The sequence below is a fragment of the Aphidius gifuensis genome, linkage group LG4, assembly GCF_014905175.1.
Source record: "Aphidius gifuensis isolate YNYX2018 linkage group LG4, ASM1490517v1, whole genome shotgun sequence".
Taxonomy (NCBI): Eukaryota; Metazoa; Arthropoda; class Insecta; order Hymenoptera; family Braconidae; genus Aphidius; species Aphidius gifuensis.
The window spans coordinates 3,551,512-3,573,265 of NC_057791.1; the positions used below are offsets into that span (position 1 = coordinate 3,551,512).

At 24.3% G+C, this 21,754-nt stretch overlaps 1 protein-coding gene across 10 annotated transcripts in view; it reads right to left on the reverse strand.

Annotated features, from left to right (window-relative positions):
* LOC122854553 (rap guanine nucleotide exchange factor 6-like) overlaps nt 1–19,546 on the reverse strand; it is a 52,495-nt gene extending 32,949 nt beyond the window's left edge. For 7 of the 10 annotated variants that reach the window (XM_044155338.1, XM_044155346.1, XM_044155341.1 and 4 more), the window contains exons 1-3: nt 19,110–19,445; nt 18,064–18,191; nt 17,512–17,595 (exon numbers count right to left, since the gene is read on the reverse strand). In XM_044155338.1, coding sequence (XP_044011273.1) covers nt 17,512–17,595; nt 18,064–18,191; nt 19,110–19,202 — 305 coding nt within the window. In that variant the 5' untranslated portion in view covers nt 19,203–19,445. Of the gene's footprint in view, nt 1–14,805; nt 15,481–17,511; nt 17,596–18,063; nt 18,192–19,109 lie in introns of those variants that run through there. The other 3 variants (XM_044155336.1, XM_044155334.1, XM_044155342.1) reach the window with 2 other exon arrangements.
* Nucleotides 19,547–21,754: the final 2,208 nt, after the last annotated feature.

Genomic DNA, 21,754 nt, shown 5'->3' on the forward strand with positions numbered 1-21,754 from the left:
TGCACTGATGATCAAACTACCAGTATACTAGGGTGTTTTAAATTTTCAAGAACCGGAAAGTAACATGACACGCACGATAGATCATTAATTAAACAAATGAAATATCCCGGAAGATGATATTCACGTTATTTCATATTTAGTTTAATTTATTATATACCTATATTTTTTTTAAAAAAACCATCAAAAAAAAAATCTATTTTATCTAGAAAGAAAAATAATTTTTTTATCCAGATTAAAAGAGAAAATAAAAAAGAGAACCTTTTTCTTCAACAGTGCATTCGAGACTTTATATTATTATTATTATTTTTCGGTTTTATTCAGCAATTAGGTAGCTCAAGCTTCTTATTCGTTTTTCATTTGAAAAAATAATCCGTGGGAAAATCTTGCTGAAAATATTCCAACTGCAAAGATCGATTCAAAGCACGAGAAAACCCCAAAGCACGAGAATTATAGTCTCAAGAAAAGTAAAAGATTTATAATAATAATAATAATATAAAGCATATAGACTGATTTTAAAATTACAAGTGCGTCTTTGCCAAGACTTTGCTGGCGGTAGATGATCCTCGATCAAAGGAACAAAATTAAACAAGTATATATCCATGTATGTTCGTGTCGGAATAATTCGTGTGTGTGTATATAGGTGAGATAATAAATAAAAGCTCGAACATTTTGACTCAACTTGAAGTAAACGATTATCGATAAATGAACAGAAAAAACGGGACAAACAGGATCGACTTGAGTATAATTATGTTCATATGTAAAACTCACTGTATTTATTTTTCAACAACACATTAACTACTATATGCTTTTTTTTCTAACTGTAAATATTTATTATTAATTTGATCCTTTTTTTTTTTTCTATATTTTTTCTTTTCAAAATTGTATATATTTATCAAATAGATAAAAAAATTATTTAATATTTGATTTGAATATTATATTTATCAATTGTAAATAAAAGTATTTTTTTTATTTATTTTATTTATTATGTCAATTGTTTTGTAATTTTGATATAAGGGTCGAGATAATTTCAGTCAGACGTATAAAAATTCCTAGAAAATTATTAGTAATATTTGGGGTTTGATTAATTAACTTGCTTTGAAATTTAAATTATAGAAAACACGTGTGTGTGTTTTAAAGTAGAGTACTTTCATCAAACAAATTTTTTTTTTTTCTAAGTAAATAAAATAAAAAGTACAAATATTATGAAATATTTTTTCATCTTATCAAAATATGATATCAAAAAGATATCTAAAAATAAAATAGATAAACCTAGAAATATCAATATTGAATATATTTATCTCACAATATTAAAAATATTCTTTAGAATATATATTTTTCTTTTAGTTAATATTATTCAATAGACTGAATATAAATTTTTTTAAATAAAAAAATACATAGATTACTCGATAATTATTTTTGCAATGAAAACATCTACCCACGTGAATTTTCAGTCTGATAAAACAATGAAAAAGACACCTGATTATTATTCCATTTTTTCTTTTTTTTTTTCGTGACTTTAACTAAAATTATTATCTCGCGTGGAAAAAAATAAAGAAAAAATGTATGAAAATGTCCCGTAAGCTTTTGTTATAAAAAATAAATTGTCTCACAAGTTTGCATTAAAAAAAATATGTAGGTATATAAAATGTATTGAAAATTATAAAAGACATTGAGATGAGTCTATAATATTTTATGCGACATCATAAAAACGATGATAATAAATATAAAAATAAATAAATAAAATAATAAAATCGAATTTCAATAAATTTTATATTTCGTTATAAAAGTTGTCAGTTTGTTGGGTTTTTTTTTTTTTTTTTTGTTTTATTATATATTTAGAAATCAATGATTTACTATGGGCCATCGAGTTGATTGAATGGCTTCCATCATATGTCATTGGCTGGGTGCATTTATCCATATCGGATAGTAGTTAAAAAAAATATAAATATATAAAAAATAGAAATGAAAATATCTATTTGATTCGTGGATATACACAACAATGCATTGATTTTTTTTTTTTTTTCATTTCAAAGTATTATTTTTAAAATGCAACAGAAGGTGAAAAAAATATATATATTTATCTCTGCAATGGCTCAAGGTTTAATTAATTAACTCGAGTTAAAAAAAAAAGTTAATTATCTTGGTAAATTAAAAATAATAATAATTTATAAACTAGTTGAAAAATTAATCAAATTTAATTTTACTAAAAATTATATTACAAAAAAAAAAAGTCGTTTATTTTAAAAAAAAAATTTAAAGATGCTCCGAAAAAATATGTTTCACAATATTCACATGTTTTTGTCTCCAAGAAAAATTGTAAATAAGAAATTCTATTTATTGATAGTTAAAAAAAAAAAAAAATTTCAAGTCTATTTATATTATAATTGGATGAACGGATATATGAATGATATTTTGTTGAAAAAAAAATTAATATCAATTGGAGCGAGACTCGTGTACATGTAATAATGTAACCCAAAAATATTCACGATATATATTTGAACTGCTGCTGGTTCCCGGTGGTCTTATAAATATAAAATAAAAAAATTCACTTCAAGTGTTCACCCGCAGCATAGTGGAAAAAATAATTTCCGTAGAGCAATTAATCCTTTGGTAATTCCAACGATGATGATAAAAAAAATAAATAAATAACAGTTTCTTTTGATGGAAATTTAAAAAATTATAATAATATAATAATGAAGAAAAACAATAATTAAAATTCACTGTCACGTACACTTTTATTTACACAAAATTAAAAATAAACACAAATAAATTCACAAAATAAAAAAGCAATTTAACTAATAAAACGAAAGTTTTTCCTCTTTTTTTTTTTTGTTAATTAATTAATTATTATATTATTTATTAATTTTTTTACACCATGTTGAGGAAGATATATATATTTTTTTTTAATACTGTAAAGTAGAAACTCGCAGCGCACCGTACGAAACAAAACTGGGGGCTTGTGCCAAGGATTCCCAATAAACACCGAACTAAACCCGCGCGCGTTTCTTTCTAGAGCGCTCTCTATCGGTAGTTTTATTTACGTGATGAAAAAAAAAAAATTAGAAAAGATATTTGATGAAAAATAAAATAAGAAAAACCACAAGAAAAAATATAAATAATATGGTCTATGTTGTTTATAATTTGTTTATAACTAAAATAACAAATTTTTGATGTTGGAAATTTTCGATTTGGTTAATAAGACATGTGCTGAAATTAGAGTAAATTGTTGAGTATATTAAATGAATAAACAAATAAATAAATAAGTAAATAAATAAATAAATTTACTAAATTTTCAAAACACAATCTCTCAAATACAATTAACATAATATTAAAATTTTTCTTCAAATTTAATTTAATTTAATTTGTTTATATTTTTGTTTAAATTATTATATTATTTAAAAATTTAAACAAATTTAAACAAGGTTGAATTTAAAGGCATGTTAAAGTTTTATATACAATAAATAAATGAGAAAAAAAAAAAATTAGAATATATTCTCTCTCTGTAAATAAAAACAGGGAATAAATTTAGATTTTTCTGGTGGTGTTTTATCAGATTTTGATGGGTAAAAGGTCGTGCTACCTTTTTATTATATATTATAGCTATATATAGTATACTCCAGTTTTAAGAAGCAGTTGGTTTTATAATATATATAGATTATTATACATACAGTAGTCTCGTTGTTATAATTTCGATTTTTGAATTTTTTTTAAATATTACTCCAAAAGTCATGTAATTTTATTTTAATTTTCTTTGTATTTCTGTTTCAGAATCCTGGAACAATCACATAAATTTGAGGATCCTTGGGACGGTGATCTTAGTCTTATCAACTACATAAATTCGGTAAGAAATATATATATTTTAAAAAAAAAGATATTCAAAATTTTCTTGTAAATAAATCATGCAAGTAGTATAGTAAATAGGCGTGATATTTAAGGGATAGTTTCTAGTAACTTAAAAAATAATCAATTTTATGGAAATTTAATTTCTGATGGATTGATGTTGAACTAGCTTATACATTTTTATTTTTTAATCATAAATTTTCGATGATTATTTTTCGACAGGTTTTAAATTTTTACTGTTGAATAACTGATATAAATCTTTGGTTGTTTTTTTTTTTTTCAATATAAATTTATTCATTTCGACGCACTGTCGATGAAGCTGTGGTAAAAAAAAATAAAAAATTCCAAATGGTAAATTAAAGTGCATGAAGGGTGGATGTATGTGTGTGTGTTGATTGAAGGACCATCCAAATACAGCCATACAATTTTACATCGCATATATATCATTCAGTACAAAATTGCTCTTGATGCTCACGTACAAAATTAAAATTTAGAATTGCCATAGAAACATGAAAGAAATCAATTTCAATAATATTCTTTTTTTTTTTCTTTTATTATTATTTTTTAATTTACATTCAATGCTAAAATGTTGGAAAATTTCAATCATGAAAATAAAATACTATTCATGTGGGATTATCCGAGATGCATTTACCTTTTTCACGATCGAGATAAATTTAGAGCTGTGATTGAGTCATGTATATATCCATACGTGTGTATATATATTTAATTTAATGTGACTGTGACCATGACCTTGGCTATTGTTTTTCATGCGACAATTTTATCCGTCAGTGAGTCCACACTTTAAATCCCGTGATTTATTTTTTATCCAAAGAGTTGATAAATTTAAAAAAAATAAAATAAATATACTGCGCATTTAATTTTGAGTATAATTAAAGTCTTTCTATTTATGCAAATAATTTTTTAATGAATTCAATTAAAATTTATTGAATTTTAAATATAATAAGTGTATTGTATTTTAAATGAGGCTGTTCAGAAAAATACTTTAAATTTTAATTATTTTTATAGTGTCTTTTTAAATCAAAATTTATTAATTAACCCTGATTGCAGTTATGACGAAATAAAACTTATCCAAACCCTGAGAATTATGAAAATTTTATAAAAATATTTAATCGGTTTTTAAATCATTAAATTATAAATATTATATTAATTAATTTTAATTTTATTTATGGTAATATTGTACTTATGTTTGTAACTTGTGTTTTTAATTTTTTTTTTAATGATACGGGCATCGTTCTACATAACTTCCGGTTTTAGCTTTTTATTTTTTCAAATTAAATGCAATGTTTTTGACGACCAGTAGTAACACAACAAAAAAAAAAATATAATTATCAACTCAACAAGCCTTAAATATTTCATAGTATTTTCAATATAATTTAGATGCACTTTAATTTATACTTTATATTTTGTTCAATTACTAATTGAAATATAATCAATCATAATTATAAATTTAATAAATAATAATTGAAAAAAAAAAAAAAAAGAAAATGCCATCATAAAGTGCAAAATCGACATCTAATTAAGAGAAATCGTCGCAAATTAAAAGTGAAAGTGTCAAGTAAAATTTATCACGCGATGATGTAAATTAATATCATGAGATTATATATAATTAAACTTTCATTTTTTATATTGTCGATAAATTTAATAAGGGTGCATACTCATGCAGCAATAAATTTTTTATTCTACATTTTTTTATAAACATATATAAGTTATAAATTTTTTAACTTTTAAAGTTTCTTGAAAAAATTAAATTGTCTAAATAAGTATAAATTTTGAACTTTAATAATAAATTTATATATTGATAAATAAGTTAAAATAAAAAGCCCGTATATATACATGCATACAAATTGTCAATCTGTAAATTAATACGGGCCAATAGTCAATGTACACCTTTCTCTATCGATATCTCGAGCATACATAGCAAATTTTATATATATGTTTCATTCTTTCGTTTCATATATTTTCAGACATAAAAATATTTATTATTTTTCTACATAGTACTTTTATTATTCAAAGCAATATACATATGAAAATATTATAAAATTTTTTTTTATTTCAAACTATAAATTTATTTATATGTTTTATTTATTTGTTTTTATTTTATTTTAATTTTAATTTATTATATAAACCAATTTGAATTAAATTAAATTAATTTATTATTAAAAATCATTTACAAAAATAAATTTTTTATTTTTCATTAAACATTCGTAAAGAATTAAAATTTTTACATTTTATATTTTTATAATTTTAATTTTAAATGTTTTGTATTTATATATATAATTTTAATTAAATTTTTATATAATTGTATTTTAAATATTTTAATTTTGTAGAACTAAAATTTATGAATAACAAAGATATATATATATTTTTATAAGTTGTAATTTTATGATTATAACTTTTAAATTTGGTTGTAAAAAATTTCTTTATATTGTATTTAATCTGGAACATCAAAAACATTATATAAATTCTATGTACATTTTAAATTTTACAAAAATTGTTTTTTTTTTTAACATAATAGTAAATATTTGAATAGTCAAGATAGGTTTCAATGATATGCTATACAAAATGCCTAAAAAATTTCTCTAGTCAATGTACACCTTTCTCTATCGATATCTCGAGCATACATAGCAGCTTTATTTCCGTATTACATTCACGTCGAATCATCATCTTCAGACTACACATATTATTTTAAAACTTTACATTATGTTAAAATAAAAAACCGTATATTATTCATTTAGATATATCCAGCAAATCTACATATGAAAACTATTTTACCCGTATTCGTGACAAACATAGCAAAGTTACATATATGCGCGCATGCATGCGTGTTTATATATTTTTTTTTTAATTTTAATTCTATTATATATAAAGACCATGAGCTTAAATACATAGCAAATAATAATATCATTTTAAAAAATATTATATAAGCTATTTTTCAGTCAAAATAAAATCATAAATGATGAAAAAGTTTTATAAGTCTCAATAAAAATTCGTTATAAGATTTACCCTGGAAAAACTTTTGGAAATTTTTTTTTTTCTTTTCTCAGTATAAATTTTAAATATAAAAGAAATAAAAATATATTGAATGATAGATTAGTTTTATATATAACTTTCGCACGTCATCATGTGGTGAATGTCTTTTTTTTTTTTTTCTTTTTGTCGGTTGTATATATTCTTTTGTAACGCTTCGATACTTTAATAAATTCAATTTTCTTTTTTATTTTGTCAATTTTTTTTTTTCATGTTGAAGTATCGTTTGTATTTGATCGCCCAGAAGACTAATGACATTTTTAACAGTGACAATATCTCGAGTCAACAATTCTATTTTTATTATTATTATATTATTTTTTTTGTTGGAAAAAAAGGGGGCTTATATCTCCCTAGGTAATAACACTGTACTTATATATATATTTAAAAAATCTTGTGCGTATTGGCTTATAAGAGAGAAAATTGGTTTCAATGAATGGAAAAAAAAAAAGATGCTATAAAGAAGATAGACTCGCCAGATTAAATGTGGCCAATTCGTTGATAAGATGATATACTAAAAATAAATCTTTTAAAATTACATTTTGTGAACCATGTGGCCTGCTACAATGTTGTTAAATATAAAAATAAAATAAAGATATAATGGAGCTTTAGTAGATTTCGGTAAATTGAATTATACAAATAAACAAGAAAATTATCAATTTAATTTTTTTTACATAGTGTGTAATTTATTGACATGTACAATTTGACTCGTGTAAATAGTATCGTAATTGTATGTTCATATATATCACAAAGTTAACAAAATTAAAAAAAACTCTTTCAACACTTTATTTTTTTTTTTTTTCGTATTAATATTATTTTTTAGTGGCCAAACCCATCGATCGATTAATTCGACAAGGCGTCTGATGTCGGCCAATGCGACACATCAGAGAGAAAATCAAATAAAAAATACATAAAATAAAAGGAACAAGCCAAAGTAAAATAACGAAGGTAAAAAAATAATGCAAAAAAAAAAAAAAAAAATTGAAACGCAGTGTATACTCGAGGGAACTTGACGTGAAGGGCACTTGGCAATTTCAATGTACTTTGTGACAATGTGTACGTGTATATAGATATATACTTACAAAGTGTTGCCGCAAAATTCAATCATTATATTCAGAGAACACGTCTTTGCATTGGCAAAGAGAAAGGGAACAGTAATATGACGGGTGCGACGAACTCAAATGCATTCAGACCACACCAACTCAATGATGAAAAATGACCATAAGATTCGCAAATAAAAAAATAACAAAAAATAATTAATTCAAAGAAAATATACATCAGTTAATAAAAATAATATTATAAACAAAAAAAATATGACATTGTTTATTGTGTTATTACATCTAATCGCGTGTCAAAGAAAAAATCATCATCGCGAAAAAAACGAATTATTTTAGAAACAAAAATAAAAGCCCAAGGATTTTATCAAGGGTATTAGAAAATTTAATAAAATAAAGAATAGTTTATATACTCTCGTGCATATTCAAACAACTTTGTTTCATAAAAGCATATATAATATTTTTAGTGAAAAAAAAAAACACTTGCTTCGTATCATCCAGGGACTTATTCAAATTTTTTTATATATCAAAAATGCACACGCGACTTAATAAATAATCTTTTTAATAGTTTTAACTTTCATGAAATGTATGAAAAAAATTTATTTCATAAACTAGACATATTTTGCAAGAAAAATTAACGAAAAAAAAAAAAAGAAACTTGATGTATGAACTAACAGAATTAGTTTTATTTTCACTTGCATATATAGAAAGCCTGACAGGATTTGATCCTTTGTAAAAAAAATATGTGTTTTGCAATATGTATTTCTTGATGCGAAAAATTATATGCTGGTGCATTGGAATTTTTTGACATCAGATATTATAACAAGGATATAAAAAAAAACGACAAGATAGAAATATAGAGTTGAGAAAAAAAAAAAAGGGATAAAGGCGGTGAAAGAAAAAGAGATATAGAAAAAAAAATAAGATGAGGATTATGTTTTGCTCGTCAGGAGATGATGGAAATTTATAATATCCTGAGATTGCAGGGGAGAAATGTAATAATTTTAAAAGTACTTCAGCAATATTCTTGTTGCAAAATTGTGAGTGTACTTCAAACTAATAATATATGAATTGTGCCATACTAAAATTGTGAAGCACGTTATGAATATTTATGATTGTATAGAAACAAGTATATATATTAATGCCTTACAAAAAATTTATAAAAGAAAAAAAAAAGAATCTGTCTTTCACTGATGAAAAATGATTCATTTCATTCAGTGGTTAATGAGTATTTCATACTGATTAATTGTCTCATTTTAATTTAAATTTATTTATATATTCATATTTTTTTTCTTAACACAAGAACTATAAATAGTTTTTAAATTATTATTATTCAATTTACTTGGTACAATCGGTTTTAAAGAGTGCACTTGTTGTTAATTATTTCAAGTAGGTAAATTAGATTTAAATCATTTTTTTATTTTATCCTATTTTGCCGGCAGTTAACGAGACAGCTTTCTGTTTTTACCGACTTGAATTACCCCTTTTTTTTATTAATTTTAAAACCTTATACATACTTTCAAATTCCACCTGATTGTTGAATTTTTTTTCTTGTTGTTTTTAAAATTTATTTTATAGCATATATGTAATGGCTAGAGTCAATAAAAAATAGTGATTGTGCAGTCAAGTAAAAGTACTAATAAGTAGTAAAAAAAAATATATACATAAAAAAAAAAACATTTAACGACTTGGTAAATATACCGCTTGCAAGTGTATATAAGTATTTTATTTTTTTAAATTTCTTTTGAACATTTATTTCTTTTTATTTTGTTAAACATGTTCTTTGGAGTTTGTACCATTTGCCAACTGGTTAGATCGACAAAGTACCTTGCGAATTCAAGAATTTTCATTCAAGTTGTCAGGACTTTTTCATCCGTTATTTATTTGAGACACTTGAGAAGAAAATCATACGCAATCTATTGTGAATATAAGAAGATCTCTCATGTTTCTATTTCTTTATATTATTCAATCTTTTATTTTACAAAAAAAAAAAAAAATAACTGAGTAGCAAAAAAAAAAAACACATGAAACTTTGCAAGCTTTTAAGAATTTTTCACGCGTCATCGAATAATAAATTGAGGACTGACTGAGCATGCAAATATCATGTGAATTATTATCATGAAATATACCATCATATACATTGACAAGAATTATTTATATAAACCTCATTGTCATAATAGTTTTGAACTTTCCATTATATGTTTCAACGCATCAGAAAATTTCATATCCAACAGGATAATAATCATAGCTGAAAAGCTTCAAGCTCATTCTCATCACGCAATTATTATTATTTTATACAATCAACGATAAATATTAAAAATAAATTTACATTGTAGCAATCAATTTCATTTGATATTAAGTATTATTTTTTTTTTCAATCAGGAATAAAAAAAAAACGCGTATACATAGAATTAATCAGAAAAGGGTTTTTTTTTTTTAGCCAAGAATAATATTGATGTTACTATAATTATATTTTATAAGTAGCATATGAATATGCGTGTATATGCGTTATTTTTGTTAAAGTCTTCTTTGATAAAGAGAGAATGCTGTGAACTTTTCTTGGTCTTACTTGTATTTTATTTTTATATTATATTATTTTATATTAATCTTGTCTTGGGTCCCGTAATAATCGCTCGTGCGTGTTACATTTATATACTGCAGGTATATTATAATATATAGACACAAACAAGACCCCCCGAAAGCTCAAAAATTCACCCAATATAATAGATCTCATTCTCACGTGTATACATCACGTGGTTATTTTTTTTATCTATTCATTTTAAAGCGTGAGACCATTGAGCTCTCTCTCGAGTACAAAGTAAAAGTCACAAGTATATCTTGTGCCCAAGGCAATAATGTATTTAATATTTTTATTGTATAAATTAATTTGAAGGGAACAAAAAAAAAAGAGAGACGAGAGATATTGATATATAGAATTTTTATATTATTATTATCTCATTATGTTGCCGGTTTAATTTACAAGCAACCTGTTATTTTTTTTTTTATTATTTATATTTTTTTTTTCATTTTAATATCGGTCTATTTACGAGAAAGCGTATCGACCTGATATTGGTTTATTTATTTTTTTTCAATCGAGTAACTTCTGCACATCACTGCACACACTTTGTATGACGTCATATTATGCCTGTCACTTTATTTTTAAAAATATGTATTACGTCTAGAAAAAAATTTTTAAAAACTATTAAAATAATTAGAATGTATATTTGTAAAAAATTTTAATTATTGGGAAGATTCATTTGATAGATATTTCTCATCACTTGCTGACAATTTAATATCGTCTCAATTATTATTTAATTAATTGATAAATTTATCTGCTAATCAAACTGGCCCGTATAATTCAAATTTATAATTTATTGTATTAATAAAAATAATAATCAAATTATTTTATCATTCAATTATATCAATGATAGATATTTTGTGTGAAGCAAAAAACTCGAGGAGGTTTATAAATTACGTGATAATATACCTGATGAATTTAAATTTAAAAAGAGAATATTGAAAAAGTTTTGTTTGCCATCTGAAAGTTCATTGTGCCTTTATGAAATGCATTTTATTATATATACTTTTTCTTTTAACAATTTTTTTTTTTTTACTTTTCTAGTTTTATTCTCAGTAAAAATCGTGAAAAATTTACAGCTAAAGTTTAGTCTCAAATAGAAAAGTATAAAAGAAAAAAAGTATATATATATATAAAAAAATCATTGAAAAATCGTCATTGGTATATTAAAAAGTGAAACGAAAGTCCTCAAAGTTAATAAGAGAAATTTTTGTTTTGCAAAGTTGTTTGATTGATAAGCCAAAAGAAATTGAGTAAAGTTTTTATTTTAATTAAGTTAAGTTACATTCTATTATATATTTTATCAAGTATATATTTATTCATTGTCCCTTCTTTCAATAAATAAGTCGTGTGAAAAATAGATAAGACAAATTAATTAATTACAACGACTATTAGATGAACAAAGAAAATTAATTTTATTATAAATATGTAAAAGCAATTAATCATTTTCTATTTTTTTTCTAAAATTTCTTTTACTAATCCAATTAAAGATGATAATTTTATAAATTTTTCTGGCACTATTAGCATCACTGCAATGCGGTTAACAATATTTTTTTTTTAACATTCAAAATAAAAAAACCTTGTATATATTCAGTGAGCATGGCAACATTGCAATTTTTTACGACACGTTTTTCATCCATGAATCGATAAAATACACAGATTTGCAATATACCATAGAAACATGTTCGAGAGTATTCACGTGATAAAAATAAAAAATAAATAAATAAAAAATAATAAAGCAAGATTTAAGTGGTCGAGTTCAATTGAGGGTTGAATGCGGAAATTGTCTGACACACGAGTCAACACACATACCAGTATGTACACCAATATAACAACCATTGAAATAATATTTTTTTAAATGTCTTTAAAATTACAATAATCTTACGGTTTTTTTATATATTTTTTTCACATTCAAAGTAATTTTTTATGATTAAAAAAATCATACAAATTTACATTAACAAAAGAGCTTAAATATAATTGTTTTACTAGAAGTTATTTTAATATAATGATCCACACAAGAATTATGGTCAAAAGCTTCAATCTAAATTATCAATCTAAAGTATATTTATTTTATAAATTAATATTATAAAAATGCGAAAGCTTGAATTCGTTGAGTCATACTCAAAAGCACAGTATTGTAGTATGAACTGAGGTAGCTAAGTAAAAGCTCTCTTGTACATTAAATTCTTTGGTAAATTAACAACAAACCAGTCTCGTTTACAAGACATCGAATCCAACTATATAAATACTTTATTTTTTTAAATAAGACCCGGTTTCATTTTACTGTCAAACGCAGGACCATTAAAGGAATCGATATTCACTCTCCTAAAACCTTTTTTTTTTTTTAATATTTCCTGGAATAAACTTGATGCTGTTTGAATCTATATATTTTTTTTTTTTACAATTTGTACTTAAGGAATTTTACAGTGAAATATAAATATTAACATTGAAACTGGTTTTTAAAAAAAAAATTATTTCTCCTTATTAAAAGTAATCCTTTGATGTCATTTGAATTTTAATATATATCCCTTGAATAATTGTCAACAAGAGGGTTAATTTAAAAAAGAAACATGCTCTTTTTCAAGGATATTTATTCAAGTTTATCTTTTGATTTTTTTTAATGACGTGTTTGATAAAGAACGATGGATATATAAAATTATATCATCATTATAAGAAAAATAGATATATACGAGCGCCAACCTTTGTGAAGCTACACGTCATTTTTTTTTTTTTTTTTTTGTGTGGGTAGTTGAAAAATAAAAATAAATAAGGTTACATTGATAACATTAAAATATATACCCTCAAATAATGACGTCTATGTACTTGGTAAAAATAAATAAATAAATCAGACACTGACAAAATTAAAACTCAGTCAAACGCTTTGAATGAAATTTAATTGAAAATTATTTTTAGTCAATTAATCTTAACCTCAGAAAGAACACAACTGACCCTGAATATATTTCATAGTGACAAGCTAAATAAAAGAAAAAAATATATTATATTTTTAAATTTAATCGACCTTCATTTGGCGCCAGTATAATCCCAGTCTTTTTATTTTTTTTGATAACACACACACACAGCATCATTATTTTGCAAAAAAAAAAAAAAATTTACAAGTGGTTTTGTTAGTTTAAAAAAAAAATATTATTTTAAATAACAGTAATGTTAAAAAAATACATTGAAAGACGAGGGAAAAAATAAAAGAAAAAAAAAAAAAAAAAAGGTCATTATGATGATACGATGCTCTCATTATCACAAGGGTCTACGCAAATGAGGTTTTGCTTGTCGACAACAACTATGTTAAATCTGTATCTCAAAAATACAACAGATAATGCTCGGTTCACTTTTAACAATTGGAAATCAATAATGCACTTTCCACTTCCTCGATTATCATGGAAAAAAAATACTCAAGAAATTATTTAAATAAAAAAATATATAGCGTAAAAAATAAATAGAGGATAAAAAAATCAATTAGTTATTTTTTTTTTTAAATTACTATAGAATAACAATAGGATTATGAACTTTTATCCAATCTATTGGAATAAATAAAAAATAATAAAATCGAGACAATAACAATTTATCAAGTGAGCAAGTAATTACAGTAGATACTTGACAGGATAATAAATAATCATACCGATCATCGCAGTTTTAAATATATTTCAAACACAAAAAGACAAATAATAAACTCAAGTTGAATGAAGAATGTACAAAGATAATAATAATAAATAAAAAAAATATTTAAAATATATAGTTAAAAGTTTCATTATACCATGACTGGAATTTATTGGCAAATTAAACAAAACTCGATGGTTTTAAAAAATAATAAAAAACATATTTGCGGTCTCAACATAATATTATCATTTGAAAATTGTTTTTTTAAAATAATATTATTATCATACAAAAAGAATAGAGTAATAATATAAAAGTGTTTAATGGTGACCCACAAGCTCAGCTATTTGCAGTTAATATTGCTGGTATTATTATTGTGAATACCAGAAGCAAAAAATGATAATAGAAAATAACTTTGTGAATATCCAAGAGCATCATCATCATCATAATGATAATCATCAAATCTTGAGATTGAAAATTATACTGTAAATTGTGTACAGTTTATACAATAATAATTCAACAAATAAATTATTTTTAAATCATAATTTAAATTTAAAAACAAAGAAAAATTATTTTCCATTTTTTTATGTATTTAACACGTGTACTTTTGGTTTAAAAATTTAAAAAAAAAAAAAATTAATTATCAATTTATATAATATAAATAAATTAAATTCTCACCGATCATCATGAGTAATTGTTATATCAGGTGGGGGCGGAGGATGTGGTGCTCCATCAGTGACATCCAGTTTGCTAATTTTTTTAAATTCCACTATTATTTATATTTTAAAATCTAAAAATTGATTTTTTAATTTTTAAATCACTCAATGCACACACACTCACACAAAATTCACAATTTAATAATAAATTTAAATCACTAAATTCACTATTTTTTATATTTTTATAATCAATAATTTCAAATTGTACAGATTTTACTTGTGCCAATGTTTAAATCCTTGACCAACAAATCCACCAATTAATAATAATAATACACATGAGTTTTTTAATCACCAAAAATCATTTGATTCTTTAAAGTTATAAAATTTTAAATGTGCTGTGTCGTATGCAGAAGAAAATTTGATAAAACTTTGATGCGAGCTAAGAGAAGCAAGTGAAAGCGAGCTAACTCTGTTGAACTAACTGACACCAAAGGGAGTAAAAGAGGGAGGGAAAAAAAATATATAGAAAGACAGACTAAGAGTAGAGGAGGTAAAAAGTCAATTAAATATGAAAATGAATATAAATATTAATTATAGGTGAGATAGAAGGTAATGCAAGATATAATGACTGCAACACACAAACACACACACTTTTAAATTTTGTCTTTTGATAATCGCGTCTACCTGCTGAGAGAACAGCAAGTGATGGTATGTTACTGGCTTTATCCCTACCATGTACCTTCTGATTGCCACCAAGATCCCCCTTCTGCCTTCATCATCACCACCACCATCACTATTACCACTGTTAACGACGACGACGACGACTCCCTTTACTTCTCGTGTGTACACATTTATATATATATATATTCTACATCTTGATCATGCACATATATATATTTATAAATTTATACACAGCAACTAAACAACAACAACAACTAAAACAACAACAACAACGATATACTAAAGTCAAACGATACAAGAACACAAACATTGGAATGCAACAAAAAAAGATATATATATAGTTTAAAAAGCCATATCATCTTTTTTTTTTTTTTATAAATTAATTTTATAATTATTAATAGTATTTATTATGATTATTTTACTATACTTTTTTTTTATGTTAAATGTTAATTTTGAATATCTATGCATTAATTTATTCACTGGGTATTTTGGTATGCAACAGACAACCTTGCTTGATGAAATGAAAACAAGTTTCGTCGCAGGATTCGTCGTTATTATTATTCATCAAATATGAATATACATATTTATACAGTGTACATGTGAATATAATAATATTACATTTGACGAAAATTGTTTGAATAAAAGTGGTGGGTGCCTTTGGTTGTTTGTTGCTTCATCGTCACGATTCACGAGACACCAAATTGCCCAGATCCCTTTTTCTTGACTACTTGATTGCACTCAGTGTTTATCTTTTTTATAAACATGCCTTGTAATTTCTTATGATACTCCTTTTTTTTTTTTATATATTAAATTTACTTGAACGTGTTTAACGAATGTTCGGTAAAAGTAAGTTTGATATTCATGTATATGAATAAGAATTTTCCATCTTTTTCTTTCCCCTTTTAAAATATATTCCACTATTTCCTTTTTCTCACGCTCAATTCCATGAGTAAAGAGACTGTACTGTCCTCATCATCAACATCATCGTATGAACTTTTTATTTTTATTTTTTTTTTTTACTGTATTTGTAATCGTGTGAAATGCGTTGGTGGTAAACTCGTGACTTTTGTCGATGGTAAATTTATATATTGTTTACTGTGTACTTGATTGTATATTGTATTAAAAAAAAAAAAACATTCTTTGTTTTATATTAGAGGGATAAAGATATATAAATTGAATTCTTTAGTTGCAGTACATAAAATTGATTTTAAAATTAAATATAATAAATTTTTAAAATTCTTAAATTACTTGGGATTTCTTAAATAATTATACAAGTTAATGGATTATGAACTTGAACTTTATTTTACTATAAAATATGTTACTGTTATGTTCAAATTCCTTATACTTTTTTTTCTCATTTCACTTTTATTTTATTTTTGAAATGTATGTCTATAATTTTATTATTTTTTTATCTGATATTTCTAGTGAATGCACTATGATTCAAAAAAATAATTATTTAATCCAACGCCACCTTGCGATGAAACGAATAAATTTTATCTAAAGTTTATGATCATTTAATTTTGTCCTCAATTGCTCGAGGTATTTGCACAATGTTAGCGTTAAAATACTTTGGAAAAATATATGTTCATACAAACTCACGATTATTATCATGATAATCGTAGCTTAAAGTAGAACACCCTTTAAATTATTTCCGTTCTTAATTTAGTTTAAATAATATTGGCATTATTAATTAAAATATATAAAATATATTCAAGTTCTACTTTTGTTTTTAATTTTTTTTCAAGCAGCCATAACGGATAAATTTGTAAATTTTTGTGTCAATATATTACACACGTATAACGAGGTTGTAGAATTAATGAGGATTTCCTTGATGGTCAGGGGACAGATACTATATCGCGACCGTAACCTTGCTCATTAATGAAATACCGTATATATGTAATCATACACTTCTCAATAAATTAACAACCGATAATTTTCATTTAAAATTTTAATTTTTTGATAAAAAAATAACATTGATTCAATGTATTTTTAAATATTTACATTTTAAAACAAGGATATATGGTAAATAGTATTTTTAAATGATTACCTTGAACGGGGTAGAAACATAGATCCATCGATGAAAACGGAACCCGACAGTAGAATGTACCAACTTGTGGCCAATTCTCCAGTGCTGTTAAAAAATAAATTAATTAATTAATAATTTATAATTAGCTTATTGATTAGCCAACAAGTACAATGAATGATTTAATAATTTTGATTTGTTATTTTTATTTTAAAAATTGAAAAACAATTTATTTGATTAAACTAGATTTTTTTTTCAACGATAGATAAAGACGTGAATTATATTCTTGGCTGTCGATGGTGTAGGTATTGACGCTACCACTGATTCCAAGTTGAAAATAGTTAATTTAAAATTATTCATTGAGTTTTTTAGTATCAGGAACATTGGTGCACTTGGTTGCTACGTGAAAAATCAAGGTTCGATCCCGGGACGATTGAACCCTTGGTACCAAATCATCGAGTGGTTCCTTAAATTTGGTACTTTGCAAAGGACAATCATCCCCAGGTTCGAACCTGGGAGCTCACATTGACAGTCAAGTACACTATCCCTGCCTTAAAAATATATTTTAATACTCACTAATACAGCACATGATTTGCATAATGTCGTTCGTATCTAACAATTTTACAAAGTCCACGTAAAATTGAGTCACGACAAGGCCTCAATGCTTCAAGTCCAATCAGTCCATAATATATTATTTGAAGATCCTGAAAATATAAAGAAAAATATATAAATAAAAAAATTTGCTACAAATCGATAACTATTTTCAGCTGTCAGACAGTATAAAAAAAAAAAAAGGATCTAAAATTCAAAGTACAATAAAACATGCAACTTTGCGTGGACCCATTTATATATACTAATCGATTAAAAGTCTCTGTTACTTTTTTGTATTATATACATATTCTTTTGATGCACTTTGTCCCTCAAGTATTATTTTTTTATATTTTACATTTATGTATACCATTTGCGAAATCAAAATAACTTGAAAGGAAAAAAAAATAGCTTGTTCAGTCTGATATGTAAATCAGTTGTGCAGATAACATTTCAAAGTAAAATAATAATGTTATTTTAATTTTAATAATATAATTGAGAATCTAATTGTGCCCGAAACAACCCAGCTGGAAATTAAGATCGACGTTAATTACATATTTTCCATCAAATATCAATTTATTAAAAGTTTAAAACCAAACGAAAAATTAAATTGTAACACATGAATTTCGAAACGATATAGAGTAACTGGATGACCTTGAAAGTAATATAATTTTATAAATTAACATATACTTCAAGACCTTGTACTTTGAAAAAAGAAATTATTTTTTTCTAATTAGTTGTAGTCAAAAATTTTGATAAATATATATATTTTTTTATTCAATCAAGAAGAGGTGTTGCTACTGAACACTTGTGTATACCGTTAGATGAGTACCTATATGTTTAATAAATCATTTCGTTCATCATCGTCACGCAACTTGCTTTTACAATATTTTTATTTTTATTTTTTGTCATCAAGTATACATTTATATAGGAATTTTATGCAAAAAACACAGAAGCTGTTATTTAGCTTCTTTGTAATTTTATTATCAAACTTGTGTATTTATTTATACATAAATAATAAATAAACATCTTACCTGCAATGTTCTTCTGTCTGAATCACGGCAAAGTGCCCGTACAAAATGTGGATCCAAATAGTCCGTCATAATAATCAAACTATCCAATAACATAGTTCAATAAACTGCTATTTCTCTTACGTTTTTCAGTCATTGTTAAGGACGAAAAAAAAAATATACGTATGTTTATATATCGTTGACACAATTGAATGTAGTTTTATCGATTGTCTGGATATCTGGACAACGCCAATATTTATGTATGCGCGTATATATAATTCTTTTTTTTTTTTTACTTTGGTCGTGACACTTTCACTGGCTAAAGCTGGATCTCGAAATTCCTGACAATATTCAGGTCAATCGTGAATTGGTATATATATTTTTTTAATAAAAAATTTTCTTTTTTAATAAACAGACAATAAATTTTCATCGATTTACTTAATATAAATGCTTCATCAGACCTGCAACAAAGAAGAAAAGTTGAGTCATAATATGTTCGGATATAACTTATACAATCATCATTTTGTTACTCATCTTCATTCACACATACATTTTTATTCATCAATAATAAACACCTTTTAAATGTTAAAGTTTGCATAAAATCAACAACAAAGCATATAAAAATAAGTTTAAAAAAAAAATAATCAATATTAAAATTACTTCAAACCCAAACAATATTTCGTTACATAATTTGTTTTTTCTTTTTTTTAAAAGCCTCATAATCTGTTAATTATGAAATTGAAAAAAAAAAAAAAAACTACTTTAATTTCAATTGGATTTTAAAGCTTGATTGTACGGAAAAAAAAAGTTTGAATTTTTTTTATTTTTTTTGTTATTATGAGGTCATACATTATCGACCAAAATGGGGGTTAATGGACCTAGAGTATATATTATCAATACATCCAACAAGTCGTGTTCCGTAAGATTTTATATGTAAACATAAAATTAAACTCAATTAAATTATGGCTGCGTGTTTATTAATATGTATGAAAATAATAATTACATTTGAAAAAAATAATAAAGAACAAATGGTGGATGAAATAGTGGAATGACAACAAGAGATGGACCATTCTCGGTTCATCAGCCAACCTTGAATGATTTATGACAACATGAAGACATGAGTCGAGGTCGTATGAATGCCCTTCTCATTGCCGTTCATATACACAACATGATTTTGCTTCTGCTGAGGCAAAGAGAAAAGAGAGAACACAGGTTGTTGGCTTAATCGCAATGATTCTTCAAATGGCCCAACTACTTATACACCTCTCACTCTCTCAACTCAATTTATTCTATATATATATATTTAATTTTACAACTCAACAATTCTCTTTTACAAAAAAAAATTGTTCAGTATGTATGTGTGCAGTGTATGCAGCTTCAAGTGCTGCACAGATTACTGCATATTAATTTTTTTTAAAACTTAGGCTTTAGTCTATATCACGTTTCATAAATCTTTCAACATATATTTTATCTATATATCATTTATTTGCATTAAATTTAAATAATTCCATTTGTGCAAATAAAAATTTTAAATTTCTCTGTTTAATCTTGATTAAATAATTAATACCAAGTTTTCGAGAAAATTTAAATACTTTTACTTTGATAAATGTAATGATTTCAAAAAATATTTTTTATGGAATATATATTTATTTATTTATTTGTAGTAAATTACAAAGTCGAATGAAATAATGGATAAAGTTTTAGCACAGTAGTAGTATCATTTTAAAAGGAAAGTTTTGTCTGTATATATTTTAATATAGATACATGTAAATATAATGTACAATGAGTTTAACGAGTTTTCCAAGTCTAAAAGTTGGTACTGTATATGATCACGTTAAATTACAAGTGTTTAAAGATAGCACAGTTGAGACATGACCATTGGGTGTTCTGGACGTACTATTTTCTTCTTGCTAACACGTGCAGATCTAAATTTACAAATTTAAAAATTTATTTATTTTTTTTTTAAAACATAGAAATTAACTTTCTTTGTTTTTTCATTGATAAATAAATTATTTAAAAAGTTTTAAAATCATTATATCGTTATAAAAAAAAATTAAATGTGTATAAATGTATTTTTTTTTTCTGTCAAAAGAAAAATAAAAGCCCTCAGAATGAATTAAGTTTCATCGAGTCAGCTTGTATGATTACTATAATTATCAAGACAGTGAATCCCATTCTCATTAAAAAAGCTGATGGTCAAATTTATTTGTCATTATATGAGACAAAAAAAAAACACTATACACTTGAAGTAATTTCATTTTAATTGTTTGTTATTATTTTTTTTTCATGTGAATGATATCAGGTGCTTTTATGAAATTTAATATATTGTAAAGAATATTTCAACATTACGAAATGTCGATTTTAGAGGATTATCTGAAAACTGCCCCTGGATATTTTTGTGAGAGGCTGCAGATAAAATCCTGCATATCACATTACTTGCTGATATTGCATTTTCGTAAAAAATACATTTGAAATGATAAATTTTACAAGTCTTTATCCAAAAAAATGACTATATATGAAAATCTCATGAAAGCTCATTATTTCGAAAGTAATTTCAATTTAAAATTGACTTAAAAAAGTCATAAATATATTTGAGATTATTTATAAATTTATTTTCTAAAAATTCTAAAATCTTTTTACATTTGTTATTTATTTTATGTCATTACAAA